This window comes from Bos taurus, chromosome 24 (assembly GCF_002263795.3).
Source record: "Bos taurus isolate L1 Dominette 01449 registration number 42190680 breed Hereford chromosome 24, ARS-UCD2.0, whole genome shotgun sequence".
Taxonomy (NCBI): Eukaryota; Metazoa; Chordata; class Mammalia; order Artiodactyla; family Bovidae; genus Bos; species Bos taurus.
In genome coordinates, this window is record NC_037351.1 from 23,588,378 (window position 1) to 23,615,265 (window position 26,888).

At 38.5% G+C, this 26,888-nt stretch overlaps 1 protein-coding gene and 1 non-coding gene across 6 annotated transcripts in view; both read right to left on the reverse strand.

Annotated features, from left to right (window-relative positions):
* Positions 1–26,888, reverse strand: part of ASXL3 (ASXL transcriptional regulator 3) — a 196,951-nt gene that overhangs the window by 144,094 nt on the left and 25,969 nt on the right. For 2 of the 5 annotated variants that reach the window (XM_059881015.1, XM_024984461.1), the window contains exon 2: positions 19,114–19,196. In XM_059881015.1, coding sequence (XP_059736998.1) covers positions 19,114–19,196 — 83 coding nt within the window. Of the gene's footprint in view, positions 1–343; positions 553–19,113; positions 19,198–21,319; positions 22,578–26,888 lie in introns of those variants that run through there. The other 3 variants (XM_059881016.1, XM_059881018.1, XM_059881017.1) reach the window with 3 other exon arrangements.
* On the reverse strand, positions 20,135–20,217 carry MIR2285M-3 (microRNA mir-2285m-3). Its single transcript, NR_107773.1, has one exon. It is a non-coding gene; the product is annotated as a microRNA mir-2285m-3 (primary transcript).

Below are 26,888 nucleotides of genomic sequence, written 5' to 3' on the forward strand. Positions count from 1 at the left end.
AATATGGCCACAGTTTACACAAACTGTAATTCAGACAGAGAAACCAGAAAGCACAACGGGGCCTCCCAAATTTTCTCTTTCCAACAAGTCACGCTTTCTCAGTTTAGATTCTAGTCTTCACTGTCACACAGACAAAACAGAGAGAACGTAGGTAAGCGACACCGAACTGGGAACCACCCTCATAACCTTCTTCACAGTCATTCAGATCACTGCCTGGCCTCCAGGTGGCCAGTGTCTCCTTAAACCCACTAAACATGAACCAGGGAATGAGTGACGACGACGGGGTTCCATACGGGGGACCCTCGATGTCCGTTTTCACCCAACATCACTATCTGGTACCTACCCGGAAGGAATGAACGGAACCACTCCAACGCAATCCCAGCCACTCCTGCTAGTTCAAGCATTCGGTTCAGCATCACCTCATGACCAACACGAAAGCAGCTGAGGCTCTAATATAATCATCATGGAAAGTTGTCCCAAATCCTTCATTCGAGGAAGATCCTTCATACACACCAACGCTGTCTCCAAGCCATGCCGGGGTCTGAAACCAGACTGGAAAATATTATATATGTGTATATATAGTAAAACTCCCACAAACCACTCTTCTCCTACGTCACATTTATGAACAGCTGCTTAACCCCTCCTAAACACATATGTTGCCTTCTCAAGGTGAAAATATTAACATTCAAGGAAAGATCTTTTCCACAGTAGAAGGGAAACTGAGAGTGTATGAAGACCTGGTGCTGCCTGGTAAGGTGGTTGAGGCGGTCCCAAACGGAACATACTTTGTCCTGAAGGGGAAAGAGAAAACACAATATTGGTTTCCAAGGCTAGTCTTCTAAACTTGGTATATAGGATCAAGCTCTTCCAGTATTTACAAAACAAAACAACAACGAGACATCTTGACTTTTTCAGGAGGTGGGAAAGCAATGCCGTATGAACCACTGAGGCTTTGTTTGGTATTACCAAGGTAGCTTCTTCCTCCTGAATCCCACTGTGTGGTCACCCACCACTTTTGTAATCCTACCTACCACTGCCTTGACTGCATTACCAGACTCTACTGATGCAGGAGGTCTATACTGGCTATATTTGCTCACTATGTAGACACAGCCAGCAGCCTTTGAATGAACAACAACTTTAATGGTAGCAATTATTAAAAGAAATGATCAGTGAGCCCCAAGAGGTATTATATGTTAAAGAACAAGAACAAACTAACTTTAAAAATACCAATTTTCCTTCTCACTTCTTAATGAATAGGCTTTTGTAGAAACTGACATTATATAAAGTTTTCAAAGTTTAAACAGATAATCTACTATTTTTATCTTCTTGAGACTTCTATTACAAGATTTAAGACTATTTCCTTTTCACTTGCCCCTTTCTCTCCTAAACCAATACTTAAAACTAAAACTTTCAATGCCAGTACAATATTTTACTAAGTTTCTCTATCTCCAGAGTGTGTCTAAAATAAAATTTAAAAATGGGTTAAATCACCGCAGTGTTATTTTCTATGTGCTTAGCCTAAATGATTTGAATCAAACAAATGGCTACCTGTAAGATGCTCATTATATATAATTCCATTTGAAATTAATAAAATTCTGTTTTCTAATCTCCATTTCATACTGTCCAGACACATCCCATCCTTGCCAGTTACTAAAATTAAAAAAATGTGGTGATATCCATCTGGTGTACTATTTCCTCTACCCACTCAGTATATACTTTGGTTCTCAAGTCAATTATTCCATTGATGTGAAATACCCAGAAACGTCGTAGACAGGCTTGGACCTGAGATTTATACCAAACATGACACTCATTATGTTTTTCTGGACACTGTCCACTAACTTCACTGTATCTCATAAAATATGACATGTCTCACATAAAGAAAATGTAGAATGGATCACCTACACAAAGGACTCAGAAAATAGTACACTGAAAGCAACAGATCCCTTGGTTGCTTAGCTCAGACATACAGTCCTCTTGGTGCTTGCTGCTGCTGCTGCTGCTGCTGCTAAGTCGCTTCAGTCGTGTCTGACTCTGTGCGACCCCATAGACGGCAGCCCAACAGGCTCCCTCGTCCCTAGGATTCTCCAGGCAAGAACACTGGAGTGGGTTGCCATTTCCTTCTCCAATGCAGGAAAGTGAAAAGTGAAAGTGAAGTCGCTCAGTCGTGTCCGACTCATAGCGACCCCATGGACTGCAGCCCACCAGGCTCCTCCATCCATGGGATTTTCCAGGCAAAAGTACTGGAGTGGGGTGCCATTGCCTTCTCTGCCTCTTGGTGCTTAGCAAAATATAATGCTTTTCCTCCTAAAATTTTAAGTCCTTGTATATGATATATTGCCCCTCTTATGCATAATCTGTGGGTCTGCAAGTACAGTAAGTATAAGAGTCTTCTCAAACCATCCCATTTACAGATGTAAGATAACAATGTCTATAAGCAATATATGTTCAAGAAAATAAATATCCATTGAGATGTCTGTCATGATCTAAGGACTGTACAGGATATGCAAACATATGAGTAAGATATGTCACTAGCTGTCTTGGAATTCAAGACATAGCTTAGTTGAGAGAAAGACATATAAACTAAAAGAACTGTGATAAAGTTACATTTAAAAACCTCTCTTGTAATATAAAAGAAGGGACCATATTTCTGCCTGGAAATCGAGTGGAAAGTTTCCAGAGGAGGTGATCCACATCTTAAAAGATGAATAGCTATGAGGGTGGCAGTGATGGTAATAACAAACAGAAGCTAAGGTGTTAGCATATATGTAATTTACAAGAATATTGGAAAAAAGATTACCACTCAAAAGTAAAATATATTCTATCCTATAGTATTTAGTTTACGGACAGTAGAAATACTTCAGTATAGTGAAAAAACTCCTAGTGAAATAGGAACGTTCAGTAAATACTAACCAAGCCAAGCTATAAGATCCTTAATGACAGAAGCATACAAATAATGATGTAGATTTTTCCTAGAAATTAATAATTCCCACATACTTAAATGCAGACCTCCTCAGAGATAGCAGAGTGGTTATGTTTACTAAAGTCTCTTCTCCAAAATTTCATTTTGCATATGTGAAACATCTTAAATTCCAAACAAAATTAGGATGATAGTACAAATATACAGGACTCTGAGACACATCTTTTTTTTTCCCCAAAACATACCAATTAGATAATTAGCAGGAGGTACTGTCAGGATATGACATGTTAACATATAAATTTGGAGAGCGGAATAGCAGAAGAAATACTACATCTATATTGTACATTCAAAACATTGAAGTGGCCCAGGTGGTCCAATTTGAGAGCAAGATACAGAAATACACCTCTTTAGTTACAAATAAGATTGTCCTCAAAGCATTTCACTTAATGAAAAACAATCTACCCACTGGTGTGTTGTAAACTGGGAAAATCCTTGATCCTAGAATCCCAAAATTAGTCACTGGCAGGCATCATACTAAAAACAATTCGGGCTTTGCTTCATCAGGTAACTGGTTTTAAATCTAATCACTGAATCTGAGTTTAAGAACACAAACTGATTAGAATCGCTTTGCTAACTTCTCATGAACTTTTAGATTAAAACTTATGTAGTAAATAATACTGCATGCAGGCAGTATTATTTAATAATACTGTTACATTCTGTAGCACTAGAGCCACCTTGGAAGCCCATTCGATAATATTATATACTTCTTAGTGAAATATAAATCTTTTAACACTGGTGTGCCAAAATATTACTGTGAAATATGGTCAAATACAAATTTACTTGATAACCCATTCCATCTTGATTAATTTTTTCAAAGTGCTACTAATGCACTAGGGTATGAAATCTCACAAATCAAACATATGATTGACAGTACATTTAAAAAATTATTTTATCCTTATTTCAGCCCTAAAATACACATAAAGATCCATAAGTTTGCCTATTTCACTGGAGAGAAAAGACAAAAAAAGAAAACAAAAAAGACTGAGTGACTTATCCAGGATAACACATTTCGTTGGAAATGGAAATAGAGCTACAATTCAAATTTCCATTCAGAAAATACCATGAGTCTATTATATGAAGGGCACAGTGGTCATGTATGGATGTGAGAGTTGGACTGTGAAGAAAGCTGAGCGCTGAAGAATTGATCCTTTTGAACTGTGGCGCTGGAGAAGACTCTTGAGAGTCCCTTGGACTGCAAGGAGATCCAACCAGTCCATTCTGAAGGAGATCAGCCCTGGGATTTCTTTGGAAGGAATGATGCTAAAGCTGAAACTCCAGTACTTTGGCCACCTCATGTGAAGAGTTGACTCACTGGAAAAGACTCTGATGCTGGGAGTGATTGGGGGCAGGAGGAGAAGGGGACGACAGAGGATGAGATGGCTGGATGGCATCACTGACTCGATGGACGTGAGTCTGAGTGAACTCCGGGAGTTGGTGATGGACAGGGAGGCCTGGTGTGCTTCGATTCATGGGGTCGCAAAGAGTCGGACATGACTGAGCGACTGAACTGAACTGAACTGATAGGGAAGAGAAGGATCAATGGGACATAAATTCTACCATTAAGGAAACTGCAGTCCTGTTATAACAAGAGAAAATTTGAGAGTTTATTAGCTACTACGACAAAGGCATAGATGTATTAATGTTATAAATAAACAACAAGGATAAAATGATGAATTAAAGCTAAAGAACTCTTCACTGAGGAGGTGGTATATGACATGTGATTTGGGCTCTGGAGGCAGGGGGCAGAGGACAAGAAAGAGTGAAGTTCACAACAGGCTGTCTAGAGTCAGAATTGAAAATATATGTTAATATCTGCATAAAGTCAAATATATAGGTAATTTTTTCAAACGTCACAAGTTACAACATATACTTAACTAAACCAAGTCTAAGCAGGAGATTTGATTAAAAATAGATACAACAAAGGCTGATAGTTATTCCCTCCAAATTACCTTTTCCGACAGCTAAGACTCCCACATTTTAGCTGGGAACATGCTTCCTGCAACAGAGTACATGCTCCTGTTTCCCATTCTGCTAACTGTAAATATATATCTGGTCAATGGGACATGAGGAAAATGGATGCACTCAATGCTTAAAATGTATCTACAGAGGGACTGTGTCTACCTCTTCTTCTACCTGCTGCTTGGAACATGGATTTGGTGGCAAGTCATGTTAGACCACGGTGATAGGGACTCAATCCTAGGGACAAAAGAGCAATAAGACAAAAGGACCCTGACTCCTTGCATATCCTGATATAACAAAGCTATCCCATCATTCCTGGGACTGCCCACTTTCAGACTGTAATGTGAGAAATGAAGTTTTATTTGATTAACCACATATTTGGAGATTCCATGACACCCATGCAAACCTATATACTAGCTTGTATAAATATCTATGCTATGAAAGTGAAAGTCACTCAGTAGTGTCTGACTCTTCGTGACCCCATGGACTATACAATCCATTGGAATTAACCAAACCAGAATACTGGAGTGGGTGCTACTGCTACTGCTAAGTCACTTCAGTCGTGTCTGACTCTGTGCGACCCCACAGACGGCAGCCCACCAGGCTCCCCTGTCCCTGGGATTCTTCAGGCAAGAACACTGGAGTGGGTTGCCATTTCCTTCTCCAATGCATGAAAGTGAAAAGTTAAAGTGAAGTCACTCGGTTGTGTCCGACTCTTAGCGATCCCATGGACTGCAGCCCACCAGGCTCCTCCGTCCATGGGATTCTCCAGGCAAGAGTACTGGAGTGGGGTGCCATTGCCTTCTCCAACTGGAGTGGGTAGCCATCCCCTTCTCCAGGGGATCTTCCCAACCCAGGGATCAAACCCAGGTTTCACACTGCAGGCAGACTCTTTATCAACTGAGCTATCAGGGAAGCATAAATAAATACAAATTAAAAGTATTTTCAAAACCTGAGAAAAACAATCTGAAAATTTTTACTCACAAAGGATTTATTATAATCATCAATATGCAGTTGTCATAATAGGCTTTCAAATCTATTTTAAAATTTGAATCTATATGATAACCCCTAAACAGTGGATGCATTGGAGAAGGAAATGGCAACCCACTCCAGTGTTCTTGCCTGGAGAATCCCAGGGACGGTGGAGCCTGATGGCCTGTCGTCTATGGGGTCGCACAGAGTCGGATACAACTGAAGCGACTTAGCAGCAGCAGCAGCAAACAGTGGAAAAGTCAGAGATCAATACTATTACAAGTGAAGAATCAAACAACAGATCAGGCATTCATTACAAAAAAATCTTTGACAGATTCAAATTTTACTGGGTTTAACTTCATTTAATCCATGAAATAATCATTACATATATTTCATACTATATTGATATACTAAAGATCCATTAATAAAGAAAAGTCAAATGAGTTATTAATGCTCGAAAAAAGAATCAATAAATGAAAACTAGATTTTTACTGTAAAATTCACATTAGTTGACAATGTTCCATTTGCCCACTGGACTTCTCAGGCCACTCAATTTTATTTTGATTATCTTTAAATATTTCTATTCATTTTTTATAGAGAAGAGAGGAAAATTTAATAAGTAAACATAAATTAAATATATTACCATGATGTGAATGAAGAAACAGAGCAGCCTGCAAGAGTCTAAAAGGAAAAGAGAAAATAGAGGCTGGATGCCCTGTGTGCATCAAATTGTCTGCAGGCAAATCTATTCACCCTTGCTTCACAAATTACTTATATTACGGACATTCTAAAGAATAACAGGAGTAAGCATGTTCAATAAAATGATCCATGGCACCGTGTCTTACTGAGCTCACTGGCTCTCTACGTCAACCCACAAAGGCAGGAGTGGAAGGCAGTCACAACCCTTTCCCTTGTTCTTCTCAGACTCCTCCTTTGGGTAAAGTCTTGGTGGTAACTAAAAGCCAATGAGTCCAGAATCAAGAACACCAGATAACCACCTGAAGTATAAATTACAGAACATTCTCTCTTGGGGTGAGATTGGCACCCCAATCTCCTGCCAAAATATGTACTATTGGAGGCAAATAAAACCAGGTAATAGAGGGAGACTGGATCAATGAAAACACATCACTTCAGGAAAATCGATTGAAAGACATGTCCTTTCTAATAGTACCTTGGAACAGAAGATTTATATTCTTTTTTTTTTTTTTTGTGGTCTGTCCTTTACTGGGCTTTTTGCACATTCTTCTCAAATTCTGAAATGATCGTCCTCTTCTAAGTTTTAAGATGAGTCACATATTTACTAGTTCTATTACAGTGGACAATTCATCTTCTCTAAGCCTTAGTTTATTGATTTGTAAAATAAAAGCTTAAGATGATATGATCTACAAAGTCCTTAACAGGAACAAAATGTTATTGTTCTGAGTTAAACTTCATTCACATCTTAGATTGCATCGTAATGCTGCTCTGAATGCCCTTCTTTTAAGGAGGCTTGCTTTCAAATAAATTCTCAAAAGCATGGCTAAAAGCTGGGAGAGTAATGACCACAGCAAATGGCCCTTTGTGTAAACTAGTCCTTATTTTACCAAAGGGTCTAATGGCTACCCACTCCAGTATTCTTGCCTGGAAAATTCCACAGACAGCAAAGCCCAGCAGGTTATAGTCCATGGGGTTGCAAAGAGTCAGACACGACTGAGCGTGTACCTTTAACTCCTCAGATTCTAGGAATTAGGAATTCTGTTACTCTCTTACCACAAGAAGCACTTCTAAAAAAGGCTGGAAGTGCCCTGGGTCACCAGGTGGTAGAAAATTGGGTAAGGAAAAGACTAGGTTTAAAATTTAGATAATCAGATGCTCCTACTCAAAATTCTGCAGACATTATTTCACAATATGTCATCCCTCTCAAAGGAAAAAAAGGAGATAAGAATGAAGGAGAGCGAGGGACACATTGAGACATTCCACAGCAAGGAAACATTCACATTACCATAGGTAAAATAGATAGCCAGTGAGAATTTGCTGTATGATGCACATAGGCTCAAACGGAGTGATCTGTGACAACCTAGACGGGTGGGATGGGGAGGGAAGTGGAGGCGGGAGGTTTAAGAGGGAGGGGACATATGTATACCTATGGCTGATTCACGTTGATGCATGGAAGAAGCCAACACAATTTTGTAAAGCAGTTATTTTTCAATTAAAAATAAATACATTAATAAAAAATAAAGATAAAAAAGAACGTGCCACTGTACCCAACAAAATGATTTATAAAATTTTGAAAACCAAAAGTTTTCAGTGGCTTGACTCAAAAGGATGGTGCTTAAAAACAATAAAATAGATCCTAATTTTAAAAACCAAGTTCATACTTTCAATTTTAAGGACAAGTAAAAGAAATGGGCAATAAAAACTATTCTAAGTAATTCCAAATAGTACTTTCTAGCGTTGGTGGTTCAGGGGTAGAATTCTGGCCTGTCAAATGGTGTTTTCTGTGTACCTGATTCAGCACTTTCCTTCTTGGCATGAAGATGCAGGGTGATTCCAAAGTGATCTCTGATAATCCTAAAACTTCAGAATTCAGGATTTGAGCCATTGACTATCGCACTAGCCACAATGTATTCCAACAAATCTTCATGCGTGGTATTTTTCTATATCTAGCAATCAGTAGGTCACCTTCAACAAATGCAAATTAAGCAACAAATTGAAAAATTATCATTGCACAAATTGTATTTCACACAGACTGGTTAGAGAGGAATGAAATTATCAATTTGGGCTATCTGCAGTGATCTGATGGAGAAAGTGCTCTAGACGGAAATTTTACATTTGTCTTTTGTAAAAATGAGCAATAAAAGTAAAAAGGAATGAGTGGTGTTTTTATACCTCCCAGTGGAAATACAATGGATGGAAGCAATGAGAGAGGATGGATAAGTGGTCATGACATAGATTCCCAATAACAGTAAAGTTTATCTGACTGAGAAAATGTTCTAAAGAATGCAGTGATGCTAGTCCTGACCATACTCATCTATTCATTTGTACCTTCTTTTCTTTCCCTAGATGCATATCTTAAAAAAGAATAATGTTAATAACAGCCTCCTCCATCCCCATGGTTTAGTCAGTCTCATCTATTTTCCTTCAGTTATTTCATAAAAATAGTGACTGCCACTTTCTAAAACTGTCTTTTATTAGCAATATGCTTTGGCCACAGTGAAACAATTCCCCCCAGAAACAATCTATAAGTCCAACTTCAACAGCAAAACAGTAAGAGTCCTGTGGAGGCCATGGTTCTTCCATTATCCAAAGTATGTATCCCACCACATGACATCACCTTCTAGATAAAACAGTAAAGAGTTACAATGCAAATACATCTTGCTGCTACCCACAAGCCCCAGTCTTCACTAAAGATCACCCACCCTCCCCCTTCATGTTGGACAAGCATAACAGGTCAGGTTTGGGAAAGGCTTTGAAGCTTCCAAATCTGGGTTATGGAAATGGAATTTTTAAAAATCTTTCAACTGTGTTTACAAATAGGCTCTAAATTGAGAGTCTCAACACACCTATCTACAGGCTTGACTTAAATCTCAGTGAATTTTATACACATATATAGACCATCAACAGTTAGCCAGAGAAGCTGCCAAGGGAGTGGGAGCTGGGGTGGGGGGAGTATTTACTTGATAAACTCATACAAACAATACTTTAAAAACAAAGTGTTTTTAGGTTCTGGAAACAAATATTTTAAGAGATTAAGTACAATTTGAATCAGACATCAAACTCCAGACTTGTCACCTGTTAGCTAAATAAACTATCTCAAGTTACTTAACCTCATCTGCCTTAGCTTCCCTATCTGTAAAATGGGAAGTATAGTATCTATCACCCATCTGTTTAAAAAGATAATTCATGTCAAGTCCTTACTCTTGGGCCTAATAAAAGTAAATGATTAAAAAAAAAAACAATTAGGTATTCTTTTACTCATCAAGCCCCTACTCATTAATCTGCTTGACATGCTGCATTAAGCATGGTATCTCAGCTCTAGGTAAAATAAATTAATGGATACGTAGATACATGTTCCTATCTTTGATGAGCTTATATTTGTGATGGAAAGACAATACTTCTTGATAGGCTGGAATATCATGTATTTTATAAAGAATTTAGAAATTCCTAAATTTAATTTTTTTAATAAAAAATAAAAACCCATTATGTTCTAGGCTGAAGACATCCTCCACAGAGGAGAGGTTAAAAGATATAATTGAATGATTCAGAGAAGAATGTTTGGAATCACGTTGTTAAATCTTCAAAAGAAGGAACTTCATTTTACTCATCTATTAATTCAGCAGCTTTCATGATCTCAAGAACATAGCATATGCCTAATAAATGTTATTGGAATGAGGATATGTCTTAAAGGTTCCACAAAACCCCTGGATTTTACATAGCAAAGGACATGCTTCATAGGTATTTGATTAACTTCTCGATGTCCACACTTGTTTTCTTTTCTCTGATGTTCTCTTATTTGACTAATAAACACTTGGGAGAGGTCTACTCACACACGTGAGTCCCCTGAACCTGGCCAGAAGACAGTCACCAACAAACTGAAGAGAGAACAGAGCCCAAATACAAGCCTTGCACAGCACCTAAAGCAGGACTTAAGTAACTTTTAAAAAAATGTTAATAGAAATCATCTGAATTTCAGAAAATTATCAATGTGATTCTGCATAAGACATTCAGGAGGTAGGATAAATAGTCCTTAATTGTCCTGAATGAACTAGGACTTCGTCTAAGGAATTATGCACTGTAGCCTTTAGAAAACCTGTCTTAACAAAATGTTATGATTTTTATTCCTCTGAAAACAAATCAACTATAAAAAGAAGTCCCCATGTCAGCATATCAACTGTTTTGCATTTGAATTATGTTGTCAAGTTCAAAACATGGAAGCAAAACTAAAATCATTTAAGCATGTGGCAATTAAGAGCACAAGCAATGAAATGAGGAGATAAGGAGAAAAACACCACCTAGAAAAAAATTAAATACAATACCCCAGTTAAACGTGTATTTCTCCCGAAAGATTTTCACCTGCATAGGATACTTAGAAAGACTCAAATACAATATAATTTTATATCCATTTCTGCTCCTATTCCTGGACTGAAATGTTTATAGAGTGCTCAGTATTTCTGGAATAAATTATACCAAGATCTTGGTAAAGCTGAAATCACCTAAATTACCTCTTTTGTTCAATTATTTGGAAGAATGGAGAAAGAAAGCTTGACAGAATAAAATGTTGTATTAAGAAATGGCCATGTCATAGCCGTAATTGCATACCTTAATATTGATGCCTTGAGGGTTATGTGCAGTCACCACAGCTATTTTTACCAAAGGCTTCAAATAAAATCCAAATCAATTTATGTTATGTGACTATATACATTATATTTGAAGATGCAACTTAAGCCAAGTATTCTATCAGTTTATATGTTAGGAATAACATATGAAAACACATATTAGGAGTATGTAATGACAGAAGCACAGTACAGTGTTAAGCATACTGTTATGAATAACTTCCAAGTTGAATCAGATAGTCAAAATTCTAGAAAAATTCTATGTATGCCATGAATTCTAGAAATGTAAAGGCCCACATTCTGAAACACTACTGCAGACTGACTGTGTGTGCACCCATCCACAATTCCTGTGCTGAAGCTCTCCTCTCCAGTGTGGCTATGAGGGATGGTATCTCTCAGGAAGGAATTAAGGTTGAAAGAGGTCATATAGATGGAGCCTTGATCTGATGGGCATGTCCTTAGAAGAAGAGACACTGAAGAACTTTCTCTCACTCTCTCTGCACACACACATCCAGAAAAGGCCATGTGAGGATACAGTGAGAAGTTGGCTGTCTGCAAGCCAGGAAGAGAGCCCTCACTAGAAACCTATCCTGATGCACCTGCATCTAGGACTTCTAGCCTCCAGAACTATGAAAAAGAAAAAAAAAGAGTTCTGTTGTTTAAGCCGCCCAGTGTGTGATGATTTGTTATGGCAGCCAGGGCACAGTAACCAATCACTGTTATCATGACCTCAGTCTGGGAACCAGGAGGGGTACAGACACAAATTTATTCCATTGGTTTGAGGCTTTCTGCCTGAATACTGCTTCCTTTCCATTCTGCAACCCAATCTTATGGAACAATGTGAAAACTACCAGAAGTGTGCGACACACGCACACACAACATTGCTTACTATGGTCTCTCAGGCTCTACTTCTGCTTTCCAAATTACAAATAGGTTCTGGGAGAAATTTCACAGCAAAGGCAAGTACAGTTGACCCTTGAGCAACATGGAAATTAATCTGCATATAATTTACTGTCAGCCCTTTGTATCTGCAGTTCTTCCATGTCTGCAGATTCAACCAACGACAGACTGTGTAGTACTGTAGGATTTACTATTGAAAAATATTTGTGTATAAATCAATCCACAAATTTCAAAAACCCAAGCTGTGCAAGGGTCAGCTGTAGTCAACTGTGGCTGCAACATCAAAAGCGTGACTGCAAAGGCTTTAAAGCTGCCAAAGTCCAGGTTGATTAGGGCTGGGCTGAAGAGTTGAAATCTGACCCTGTAGGGTAATGTTTCACACAATTATTTACCTAATTCAGGAAATGCTTCCACAGTAATATATAATCATATTATCCCCTTGAAGAATTATTCCAATCACTGTGTCATCATAAAAAAAACTTTAAGAAAAGTTTAATTATGAGAGATTAGTTGCTTTTAAACAATGAATGATACCCATGTATAAATTATGAATACTTGTATAATCAGTTTTATACCATTTAATTTAAAACTAATTAATTATGCACAAAGCACACAATTCTAACAAACAACATTTTAAGTGATGTATTTTGGGAAGAACCAAATGTTTGTAAAAATGATCAAATTAGAAATTCCAAATCTTATATCTAAATGTAAGGTATAATGTATGCATTCATCATTCATATCATAAACCCTACATTATCAGAATAGCATGTGTTTCTTCAGATACCATGTGACTAGAAAAAAGTACCACACCTGATCTCATCTAATTATATCCAAACATACAACCAACAACAGCTTTTGACTCATAGTTTATTAGGTATGTTATATTCTCTGCATTATTTTGGATTATCAGTTAAGAAATGCTACTATAAATGGGGTAGTTGTTAAGAAAAAAAATAGATTTAAAAAGGGGGAGACCAGGTTTAAAGAGATGAATTAAGAAGATACTGTATTAATCGAGTTGAAAATTTTTAAGTGCAAAGAATGAATGGCAAAGACTAGGAATACAGAGAAAGAAAGGTGTAGTTAGAACACAGAACTAACACCACCCAAGAACCAACTGGCCATGAGGGGAATGGGAGAAGAGAATTAGGAATGATCCCGACTGAGATTTGTAATCCAAGGACAAGTAAAATTTTATGTCAACTGAGACAGAAACCATTCTAAAGGCTTGCTTACATACTCTCATGAACACACACCTAGACACCCACATAAATACATGATTTATGTATGATTTTTCTGTGATTCTGATTAATAACATCACTGTCTCCTTCATTCCTTTCTAAGTAGCTGACTGTGCACACCATTTACACAATGAGAGAATTAGATGTTAGCACATGGCAGGGTGACGCCGTGTTAACACTGTAATTCTAAAAGGCCCTGACACAAACTAGACCACCATGTCAGTACGAAAGGGGCGATGCCAACACGGAGTCTGGAAATAAGAATTGATTTTGCAGTTGAAATTATTTGTGTTTCTTTCTTATCTTTAGACAAAACATTTCAGCAGTGAGAAAGAAGCATCTCCTGTAGCACTAATTAGAAACGTAAATCTCACCAAGAGAAATGCCAAGGAATTTTATTGTTTTTCACTGTACATGGTAATGGAATTTTTTTGACATTTTATCCCCCTGGAAAAATGCAACATCTTTAATAAACCACAGTACAAAGTGAAGACACTTATTTCAGAATATCATGACAAAGACTGCAAAACAGAAAACATGGAAGACCTTAAGACAGGAGCGAACAACAAATTTAATTCTCAGAATTCCCTGGGGGGATAAAAAGCGCTCATTGATAGCAGGATAATTACAAAATCTTGGGTTGTCAACTGCATGCTCCACATTACAAAATCAAAAATATGTCAATGTCCTGAATAATACCAAGCACAAGAAAGATTGTTTATAAACTTTTTCAAATGTCTCTATTGTGATATGTAATTATAGGTTGCTGCCCTGTAAATGGTTGATGAAATAGAACGTAGATTTTTTTTTTTTTTGGAAGTAAGGCATCTATAGTATTGTAAAAGTGTACCTTACAGGGCTTCCCTGGTGGTCCAATGGTTGAGAATCCGCCTGCCAGTGCAGGGGACATGGGTTTGATCCCTGCTCCAAGAGATCCCACATGCCATAGAGCCACTAAGCCCATGTCACAACCACTGAGCCTGCACTCTAGAGCCTGGGAGCTGTGACTACTGAGCCCATGCACCACAACTATTGAAGCCCCTGTGCTCTGCAACAAGAAAAGCCACCCCAATGAGAAGCCCACACAGTGCAACAAGAGAGGAGGCCCCTGCTCTCTACAACCAGAGGAAGCCCATGGGCAGCAATGAAGACCCAGTGTAGCCAAAAATAAATAAATAAATACTTTTTAAAAAATAAATGTACCTTATAAATATTGCCCTGCTCCTAACCCAACAGAGGGTTTTTTAATCGTGCTGTGATTTTTTGACCATTATTTTAAGACTACCTCACCTCCGTTAGAAAACTATTTACCTACTATCAAATAATATGCCAACTGTATCACAGTTTATGCTACATTAATGACTGGTATCTTGTAACAATAATGCCAGGCACATAACCAGTTATCCCCACTGACAAATGGGGGCCCCCCCTCTCATTAGGTAAATGCTAGAGACCTCATTCCTTGACCTACCGCTCCTGGATGTGTCACTAAAACAGCATATGTTTCTCTGGAAGCATTGCTTTAAAAATTACATGAGCAGAGAAGAACATATCCTTGGGCATCAAAACTCCCTCAGTCCCCTTTGTAAAGGAATTATAACTTCTGAATAAGCAAGCCAAAAGCAGAAAATCAGAATTAGGGCAAGGCAACCCCCAAAGTCATCCAAACCAACCCGGTCACCGCAGTTGCTTTCTCTTTTTCTATGAACATATGTTTAATTATTGCAGACAAGACTAGAGTCCACAGTAGCACCCTCTCTCCCTCAGGAAGTGGGAATGTTTAGCCAAGCAGTCCAAACAGGAATATCAAATATCCATCCATAAAAGCTGCAGTCTGGAATATGCACATTTCTATCCTCTCTGTGCAAGCAACATGGCTCTTTGATTGATTATAAGATTCTGATCATCTGAAAAGCATTCCAAACAGCTTTGTCTTATCAACTGTTGACAACTCATTAGCACAAAGTAACAGAAGCCTGGAAATAACTCAATCAGTAAAGCAAGTACAATATAGATGGACCAGAATAAAATTATATTGATAAAGATCTTCTGTTATTATACAGAAGGGAATTAAAACTTACCAAATATATTTTCATTAAAAAAAATTCTGGGAAATCTTGCCATGATCATATTAATTTTCTCTAACAAAAACTTTGTTCTTCTGACAATTTACTATATTTATATACCTTTTTAAAAACCACATGGGGAGTTCTTATTTCAGTCTAGCTTTCCCAAATAGAGTGCAACCAAATACTACACATTTCATCAATAACTTGAAGAAGATACACAGAACATGATATAAAAGAACTGTTCTCTTTTTATCCTGTATGAAAATTATGCAATTTGAAGTGTCCCTGGGAAAGAAGAAAAGGTACCATAAAATGTCAAAAATAAATAAATGAACAATATCACATCTATTGAACACAAACATATCAGCTTTGCCAAAATTATTGGTTTATTTTTTATTTTAAGTCTTAAGTGTCAACCAGAGGCACCTACAGTGTTTGAGAACAGGCAACGGCACAGTAAGCTCACGTGTTCACCACTTATTTGTCAGAGGCGATCGGCATGCATCTATTTAAAGGAATTCCCTCAAAACTGGTAGATTCTTTTTGATTAAAACAACTAAAAATAGGATTAAAAAACACAACCTGTAAAGCCAAAAAGAAGCTTCTAACTTTAAATGCAAGCCAAAGGCATCACTGAGGACCAGCAAGTTAACATCCTGAGGAAGAATGTTTGCTCAACAAATATTTACTGAGTATCTTCTGAGTGCCAGGAGTGTGGGGGTACCCTCCCCATAAGGAGCTCACAGACCAGCGGGAAGACAAACAAGGACAAATTTAGAGTCCAGTGAGGTCCAGTGTTATAGGAAACCTGCCTGACACACAGGACGAAGAACCCTCCCCCCACACCCCAACAACCCAGCTCTGGAAAGAAATAGCGTTATTTTAAAACAAATGGCATTGGAATGATGATGGATAAAGGGCCAATCCTCTCTCTTCCAGAAATGCCAGGCACAGCGGTGGACTGGGGGAGGGCCGCTAACATGACCTCTCATTCATGGAGACCCCCGGGGGGTTATGGGCGCATCAGTAACCTTCACAGTCACTCCCCTGCAGTTAATCAGGCATATCTGAAAGCCTGCACATCTTGAAAAGCACATCATTAATAAATACCTAGAAATGAAACAGCTATGCTTGACCTTATGATGATGGAATTTTTAAATGTAACTTTACTTAAGAAAAACAGATACAGTTACACTTCATTTACTCTGCTGCCATAAATACTTGGGAACTATTTAAGAATTTGAAAGGTAACAAAATAAAAATAAATGTCAGAATCTATTCCCTAAAGCAATATACAACAGGAAAGCTGAAACTCAAAAATCTGAGAACTACTTTTACTTTAGAGATGATCCTAATAAGCAGACTAGAAAAGAAGGGAAGAGTGGTTACAGACACAGCAATTGTAAGGAACCATCACACCTGACAGGAGCGAGAATTCAAAAAGACAGAAAGAAACGGGACATAAAATGCACAGTGTGAAGCCCTCTGCACAGAGTTGATTTTATAAAGTAGAACTTAAAACAGAACCATGGTCTCTTTCTTGGCCTATTCCTTTTCCTATTTAACTTCTGAATTCCTTGCAGGTAACTTTAAACAGTCCTACACAGGTTCATCTGTACTTATAATGACATTTTTTTTCTTCACAGGACACAATAATGGAGGACGGGGACGATGAAGGGGTCAATGACTTACAGAGGAACAAGCTATGTTTTCGATTTCAATTTTCTTACTCTTTAAAGAAGTTGTTTGTGTTTTGTTTGCTAACATATACTTAAAGCCCTTTAATGTACCATTCTGGGAAGATGAGCATCTTGAAAAAATATGAAAAAAAAAAATGCTGTTACAATGGTTAAGTGTAATTAAAATGCTGCTCATGGCCATGGTACAGGAGTTTTATATCTCAAGGTACATAAGAGCTGATAGTGGCCTGCTCACTCCTGTGGAGAAGAAGATCACGATGAACACATTTCAAGTGTCTGCTTATAGGAGAAGCTTCGAGCGCTTGCACTGGTAGACTGCGCTGGCTCAGCCCACGTTCAACAGGAGTTCAGATCTTTAGGTTTGTACCCCTTCTTTTCTTCTGGCTATAGCCCAAACATTTCGGACAGGCAGTCAGGAGAATATTAATTTCCAGGCGTCCCCGTTTTGTTCCTGAGCCCCTTATACTGACGTCTGGCTTAGAAGCAAGGGACCCCCTAAGAGAGTTGTTAGGCTCTGTCAGCAACTTTCCTCCCCAAAGTTACCTCCACTTTGTGGCGAACAATAATTGCAAACACTGCAGGTACATTAGCTCGGGCTCCTTCTTCAGAACAGGCAGATAAAGCCTCTAAAACAGAGATGAAAAACTGAGCCTAGGAGTCCTCCATACCACTAAATTGTGATGTTCGTGGGTAAAACTCGCAAGAGATGCATTTTAAACAGCTAGAAGCCAATGTGACTCACAGGTTATAGTAATGAGTTTCAGGTAATACCAATTTTGTAGGAAAAGTTAGTCTTGGGAGGACATTGATTGCTCTCTGCAGATGCTATCTCAGTTACCAGATTCAAAAGGTAACTCAGCGGATTAAATTTTCACCAGGCTGAGACCACTGTCTTGTCAATGACTTACAGGTAGGCAACATTATACAATTAAAAAAAATTTAGTTTATGTAACATGAATGAGTAGATACACATATGATAGCTCTATGGTTATTTTACCTTATAACAAATTGCTTTCTTCTCTTTGAGTAATATCATTTATACGGCCCTAAACTACTGGATAAAGCCAACACTGTAAAATTCATAACTAAACAAAAATAAAGGATAACCACAGATAAAGAAAATGTAGTTGACATCCATTCAATAAAATATTATTTGGCAACAAAAAGAAATGAAGTACTGATTCATGGTACCATATGGGTGGACCCTGAAAACATGATGCTAAATGAAGCCAGCCACAAAAGGCTATAGAGTGTATAATTCCAATTATACAAAATGTCCAGGATAGGCAAATCCACAGACTGTAGTACATGAGTGATTGCCAGGGGCTGGGGAGAATAGGGAATTGGGAGTGATTGCTAATGGGTATGGGGTTCACTTAGGGTGGTGAAAATGTTCTAAAATTAAACAGCGGTAATGACTGCACAGTTTGGGGGAACGTTCTGAAAACGAACAAATTGTACATTTTCAAAGGGCAAATGTTATGATATATGACTATCTCAATAAAACTGTTTTTTTTTTTTTAAAAGACGCAATAATTTATCCAAGTAGAGTAATTCTAAATATAAGAGGACTAAATTTTCAACCACGTTCACTGGCAATTTGAATTTTCTCAGAGTGAGCTCATCTTACATCCTGGAGTCTATCTGTGAAGACTGTAAAACGTTTCTCTTTCAGTAGTCACTTTCAGAAACAAAAGTCTTCTCTTACGAGAGAGACGAGTAACTCCAATTATAGGCAAATTCACACAGTGCTGCTCCGTGTTAATGAAGTACATTCTCTATCAGTCTAATTTATTAAGTGAACGAGTAGTCCCAAGGAAATCTTGGGTCACTCAAATATTTGGCAGTCACCAAAGAATCTGCAGGTAGCTACTTAATTCGCAATCAACTACATCATCAAAAGCTACATACATCTGTTGCTTTGCAATCAGTAGCAACTGTTAATCAAAGAAAACAGAAAATGTAAATACGAATACTGACCTTGTTTCTTTTAACCCTTCTTTCTGAATGACTTCCAATATCTGCTTTGCTGTCATTGGTGAGTTGGGATGTTTTTCTAGTGCCTAAAAAATAAAGACAGACATAAGACTTCTAGATTACTGCATAGAAACATACAAGATGCAAATGTGTGTGAATCATGCAAATTTTAAAGGGGAAGGGGCTATTATGCCAAAATCAGGTTACGTGATACATGTCAGGTGTGCAAGTGATAGGATATAATTTTTTCCTGGACATTTATGGCAATTTCTGCAACATACAGGGGCCATTCTGCAAAAATGTCACAAAGGCATACACCACAAAAAAAGTAATGTGAAACCTGAAAACACCGAGTTAGTAAATGCATATAATTTCCTTTATTTAAAATTGCTAACATTTTATTGTTAAAGTCATGTGTTCAGGCTGTTAAAATGTTTCCTAAATTTCTAAAAGCTTGGAAACATGAGCCTGAATACCATCAACAGCAGAGAACAAAGCACTAGTCAGAAATAACCTCACTGGATTCATAGTGTGATCAACTTCTTCTGTATTAAAAAACAACAAAAACCCTTCGTGGCCCAAATGGAGAGAAAGCACACAGAAACCCAAGTATCCCATTACAGTGTGTCTTCCAGTTCAGCTCAGTTTCCTTTCATTTGCCTTTTCCAATTCATTTCAAGTAAACCCCCTTCCTCTTCCGGTTCAGCCCATCTCAGCTTTATGAACTGAGTCCTATTTTCCTTCTCTCCCCATCTGTCCTACTTATTTTTGAGCGGAGGGGATATTTTGAACAAAGTATGGGAAATAACATGGGACACAGTTAATTACTTCCACGGGCATTAGACCACCAGTCCTAGCAATCAAGGCTCTTTATTTACCCCGGGACTGAACTACACGTAGTGAAAGCAGTAAGCAATGGTCCCCACACGACTCACGAACAAGGGCTGTGAGGACCACATCCAGTACAAGAAAACAAGTCTGCACGTATCCTCACAACGACTTCTTCCAAGGGTAGATGACACCTATTGCATTAGCCAAAAAGTTCATTTGCGTTTTTCTAGAACATCTTATGGAAAAACCCAAATGAACCTTTTGGCCAACCCAATACTTAAATTTTCTGAACAGGAGTCTGTGCACAAGTCATGGCCCCATGCAACTTTATGATTCTAGAGTCCTAATTTATGACTACTATGATTATCAGACCAGAATTATCATAATAATTGAGAATTAATTGAGAAGTTTTTAGGCAAATTTTAAATTGAAAAGGCTTCCAAATACATTCAAAAGAGCTCTGTGATCTCTTCTACTATCAATGGCTAAATTTCAAAGAGGTCACTGGCAAGGCTTCTGCTCCTTGGGGCTCTGTTCCTTGTGGTTATCTAGTGAATTATCCACAGCCTGCCCTTCCTCACCATTAAGGCCACTTTTCTGTCCTCGCCTCTATTTCCCAGAAAATGTCCCCGGTTTTCCCAGTCTGGTCAGTCCCTTAGTTGCAGATGGCAATTCTTTAAAGAACATCGAAAACATGCTACACTGGAAAGAGCGTAGCAACAAGTATGTCAACAGGAAAGAAGGAAAACTGTCTCCAGAGAGGAGATTATTGGGAGGGATGGACTGAAGACTATCAAAGGGAGGGGGGGAGAAACATAGGCACAGCTGTACAGGGAAGAGGACAAAAGTGTAAAAATATTGGTTTAAAAAAGGCAAGAAGGAAACTGCATGAAAGAGCTGAAAAGGGGGAAAGATTAGGTTACAAAGAAAGGCAGGAAAGATACAGACATGAAAACAAAAAAGCCAACAGAATTTTTGAAATAAAAAGAACCGTCAGTATTGTAGAACAGTTCATACTCATGAGTTACTGAAAGGCGATGCTGTGGTCACGTGGACTAGATACAGGGTGGGCATCACCCCCAAGGACAGGCAATGCTGGGAACAATGGTCTCTCATAGCAGGTATGGGCAGAAGGTCAATAAACACACACATACATGAGTAAGCAAGCAAGGAAGAGGGAAACTGGAAGGGAGAGACACGGGATGGCAGAAAAGAGAGCGGGCAGAGAAAAAAGGGGAGAAAGGAGGCATATTGAGCTGAACTGGGCATGTCCAAAAGGCAAACTGATTAAATCCAGAAAGGGCGGAAGAGGAAACTCCAGCGTACCGGGTAAGGTTTTCATGGAAAGTTGGGTACACTCGAAAGTGGGGTTACTCACTGTGGAGGACTCCCTGTTTCTCTTCCTGAGTACAGGCCCCTCAGCACACCTTGGCAGCTCCTCCCAGCAATTGAGAGAATTTGGATAGCCCTGTCCCCTTCTCTATGACATCACATCCTACTCTACAAAGGAAGTAAAAGTGCGAAGAATTACATCGCGAAGTGGATGAGAGGCAGGAAGGAAATGCTGAAGCCACCCAGAACACCAGAAGCCACCCTCAGTTCCTGCAAGCCAGAGAAAGGGGACGGAGCAGGAGAGGGTCCTGGGTGTGAACAGGCTTCACTGAACTAGCTGTGGGAGCATTCAGAGAACAAGATAGAAATTACTTTCATGGAACAATAACATGGATAGCACTGAAATAACATGACACATGGCAGAGACATGAATCAGACTAGCAGGCAGCCATACTCAAACACAACAGAGGGAAGAAGCCACAGTCAGAGGGAAACTACAGCCCCCAATGTTAGACTGAGGAAGCACCCACACATGCCAGGAATCAATGTCTTGGCTATGCAGTGTTTCCTAAGTCCTGAAAAATTACTCTTCCTAGATTACCTTTCTTGACATATTCAAATACAACTAGCATTTGAAAATGTCTTCCTGTTATGTAACACTTAATCTGAATTTAACATATTCTTCCAATCGTTTTCCACCTTGTACCTACCCCTTAGAAACAGGGGTCAAGGATGCAATAGAGCAGTGAAGAGAGTGGGATTCTATACAATTTTTAAGATTATGTATCATAATAAGATTAGTAAGAGGGCCAATAAATATTTCAGATAATCAAAACAGGTTCAAACTGTCTTGGGCAATAACAATACAATTATGACAAAATATAGAGATTCCAATTTTAGAGTTCACCATGGATAATGATAATTTTAAAAGTTTTGTTTTCTGATTGAAAAAAATGGAAAAATGCAAATTCATACCTGTATTATAGAAAACAAAATGCACTAGTAAGTTTACGACCAAAAATAATTTCCCAAAGAATACACTGAATGTAATGTTCTTAGAATATTATTGAGTCAAAGGATATGAGCTTGGTCATGTCTCTTGATACACTGCCAACTGTTTGAAAAATATTTTAACAATTTATACTCTCACCAAGCAGAACTGAATCTGCCTCTCTCCACAACTTTGCCAGGATTAAATATTATCTTTTTCACAATATTTGCCAACTTGGTGGGTCAAATAAGTTGTAATTCATTGTTACTCTAATTATACTTTTGTAAATACTAAGGAGAACAAAGTTTTTTTTCAAATGAATACCATATGGGATATCTCTTTCTTACTAATGTGTAAAAAGCTATTTATAGATTAAAATAATATTCATTATTGGGCATGTTAATAACAGATTTGTATTCTTTATGTTACTTATTTTTGGATATTTATGAAGACACATAAAGTATTCTATTTTCACATAACTACTTATGTGACTTTTCCATTGTGGCTTTACCTGCTCTTATGCTTAGACATTCCTTTTATCCAGAGAGTAGGTAATTATCTACAAATATTTCTTGTATTCTATGCTTTTATTTTTAATCCCTTCAATCAATCCAGAATGCATCTGTTTGCAGCCTTGTGAAGAATTAACTTAAGCCCCCACCTATTATTAATATAGGTCAAGATTCCCCAACACAATTTGTTTCATAAGCCAGTTTCTGATTTATGGTTAGTGAGGCATCTTCTGCCATATATTACAATTAGGGCGATGAAAACGCTTCTGGATGTGAAAACAACATAACAATGTGGAAACCCAATATAAAAGGCACAGATGGTCAGGAATCTGCCTGCAATGCAGGAGCTTTGGGTTCGATCCCTAGATAGGGAGGATTCCCCTAGAGAAGGAAATGGCTACCCATCCCAGTATTCTTGCCTGAAAAATCCCATGGACAGAGGAGCCTGGTGAACTACAGTTCATGGGGTCGCATAGAGTCAGATAGGACTGAAGGGACTTTGCACGCAAAGTAGTGATGAGAGTGCTCAGAACCCCCAGCACTTACTCCCTCTAATGGCCAAAGGCACTTCTGGGAATTTTCAGGGTCTCTGAAATGAACTGCAAACCACTGTCCCTGGGGCTCACCCAGAGTTCCTGCTATGTTCCCCTGTGAAGTGAAGTGAAAGTCACTCAGTCGTGTCTGACTCTTTGTGACCCCAAGGATGTACAGTCCATGGAATTTCTCTCCAGGCCAGACTGAGGGGAATCCAGGTCAAACCCAGTTCTCCCGAATTGCAGGCGGATTCTTTATCAGCTGAGCCACAAGGGAAGCCCAAGAAGACTGGATTGGGTAGACTATCCCTTCTCCAGGGGACCTTCCCAACCCAGGAATCGAACCGGGTGTGTTGTACTGGGGGCAAATTCTTTACCAACTGAGCTATCAGGGAAGCCCCTATGTTGCCCTGACTTTCAGTCAATTCCTGTGCCAGCACCACCCTGTTTAAATTGCTGTGACATTACAATACACTTCACTCTCTGGATAGGACATGGCTTTCATTATTCCTTCCTAAATTTTTCATTGCTCACTTCTTTACATTTCTAAATGAAACTTAGATTGGAATTAAATGAGACATTCTAATTAAACTTTCAGGAAATGTACACACATTGTTCCATGTTTGAGTTTTATTTTATAAACTGTAATAGGCTTTTTATTAAGTGCTTTATATTTTGGGTTGCAACTCTGAATATACTTTTTCATAAAATATTCTCACATTTTACTGCTACACACAAAAGCCACTGAGCTGTGATAATTATTATCTATATGAACAGCTAATTGAATTCTTAATAGTTCTAATAGCATAGAAGTATAAAATCACATTTTCTACAAAAACTATGAATTGTGTCTCCTTTCCAATAGTTCTGTTTTCTTTTTCCTACATTATTTACTTTGGCTAAAAAATGATCTTTTCTAGTCCCTTTCAAAAATTTTCTTGCTGAAAATGGAGCTGTTTTATAATTTATTTCCTCAAAAACAAGCCCCTAAAACTGCCATTTCCCAAAGAAAATCTGTAGCTAGAATTATTAGCTGAGAGAAGGCTGCCAAGAGAAGGCTGTAATTAGAAACCTTTGGCCAGATATCACTGTCTCTTCTATACAAATCAGAGTCTGTCACAGTGTTCAATCTTTACATAAAATGCCCTTTCTTTCTTTCTAAAACAAATTGCTCTCCCGTGTTAGAGCTACATTTGTGATTCCACTTGACTCTGTCTCCCTAAGAGTTGGATCTTACGCCTCTCATACTTCCTTCTCATGTACTAAAGTCCTTTCAATTTTCAACTATCTTCTGTCTCCTGCATTGCTACTCCCAACAGGCTGCAGACTCAGCACTGCTCAAACCAAAGTAGACTTTCCATGTGTTCCAAGGACACAAAACACACATACTCTCAATGGCCTCCCTCACAATGGATTCCCTTGCATTTTCCAGAGGGCATGAACAGATGTGCAGAACTGGTCAGCAACCCACTGGATGTCAGCTCCCTTACCAATGTGACTAATTTATATCAGCCTGTATGCATGCATGCTAAGTCACTTCACTTGTGGTTGACTGTTTGAGATCCCATGGACTGCAGCCCGCCACTCTTGTCTACTGGAGTGGGTTGCCATAGCCTCCTCCAGAGAATCTTCCTGACCCAGGGATCAAACCCACGTTTCTTATATCTCCTGCATTGGCAGACAGGTTCTTTACCACTAGTGCCACCTGGGAAGCCCAACTACATCAGAGCTTATCTCAAAGACATGTACATTTATGCAACTTTGAGACACGACAGACAAGAGTCTATCTCAGACTGCTCTTCCCCAGATTTCTACATGCCCCATATGAAGAGAAAAAAAAAATCTGCAAAAAAAGATAGCAATATAGAAAGAGAAGGAAAGGGATGTTTGCTGAATCACTGAGGACACAGGCCATGCTAAGAATGATTTCTGTTTTAGGTTCATTCTTTCAGCACGTATGGTCCAGGAATACCATACATCAAACATTTTAAAGCTTACCCAGAAAAGTCATTTCCAGTACCCTAAGATAAACTGACTCATTCGAAAAGACCCTAATGCTGGCAAAGATTGAAGGCAAGAGGAGAAGGGGACGACAGAGAATGAGATAGCTGGATGGCATCACTGACTCAATGGACATGAGTTTGAGCAAGCTTCAGGAGTTGGTGATAGACAGCGAAGCCTGGCGTGCTGCAGTCCATGGGGTCCCAAAGAGTCGGATATGACTGAGCAACTGAACTGAACTGAAGATAAACATATTAGACCAATGTTCATCTAAAGGTAAAAGATTTGGTCCTTCAGGCCCTGAAAAAAAATTTCTGAGCTTATTTATTTAACTGTGCAATAAATGACTTCTACAATTTATTAATACAGTCACAGTGATGATACAGGTTTAAATCTTTCTCAAACATTAAAGTATTTTCCCTTAAATCATATTGACAGTTCATTAAAACGTTTAGCTATTTAAGGTCTTATGTATTCAGTAAATGAATCAGAGGTTATAACAATAAACCATTATATAGCTCTCTACAATCAAAGAGTGTTTGCTTACAACATATATTGTTTCATTTGCTTATATATGAGATATATATATATATATATAAAATTTGACCCTGACACCTCAGTGAAATGCGTAGGAGAGACAGGATTAACTTCCTCTGAAATGCACTAAGGTGAGGTAATTAGTCCAAGGTCATAAAGCTACTTTGTAGGACAGGACTTGCACACATGATAATATTGATGATGACAATGTTTAAATACAATAAAAGCAGCAAATATATATTAGACACCTCATCCCTGCTAAGTCTCCAGAGGTTTTACTTGTATTACAATAGACTCCTGGATTCATATATTTCAGTTCAGTCACTCAGTCATGTCCCACGCTTTGTGACCCCATGGACTGCAGCATGCCAGGCTTCTCTGTCCATCACCAACTCCCGGAGCTTACTCAAGGTCATGTCCATCAAGTTGGCGATGCCACCCAACCATCTCATCCTCCGTCTTTCCCTTCTCCTCCTGCCTTCATGTATTTAATATTCCCTATTTCCACTCTTCTTGAGAAACCTCAAAGGTCCATGTCATTTTGATGAGACATGAATTTGAATGGCTGGTAGTATTCAGATAAGAAAATGAATCACATAAAAAGTGATAGTACCTTGCCCAGCGCCCAATATCTATACCTCAATGAGGTGGTTTTCACTTCTAACATATGTGGTTACTAGTTAAGGGTATAAAAAATAATACTCTGTTGTTCAGTCGCTAAGTCATGTCTGACTCTTTGCAACCCCATGGTCTGTAGCCCACCAGCTTCTTTGTGCATGGGATTTCCCAGGCAAGAATACTGGAGATGGCTGTTGTTTCCTTCTCCAGGAGATCTTCCTGACCCAGGGATCGAACCTGTGACTCTTGCATCTCCTGCATTGGCAGATGGATTCTTTACCACTGAGCCACCAGGGAAGCCCCAAAGATGACACCCACAATTTTTCTACTCTACTTGCCTGCATTTTATGGGGAAATTACATGCTGTAGTAGTATCTGTGAATGTGTGACTTAAAAGATGCAAAATTTTGTTATAAAAGCTTT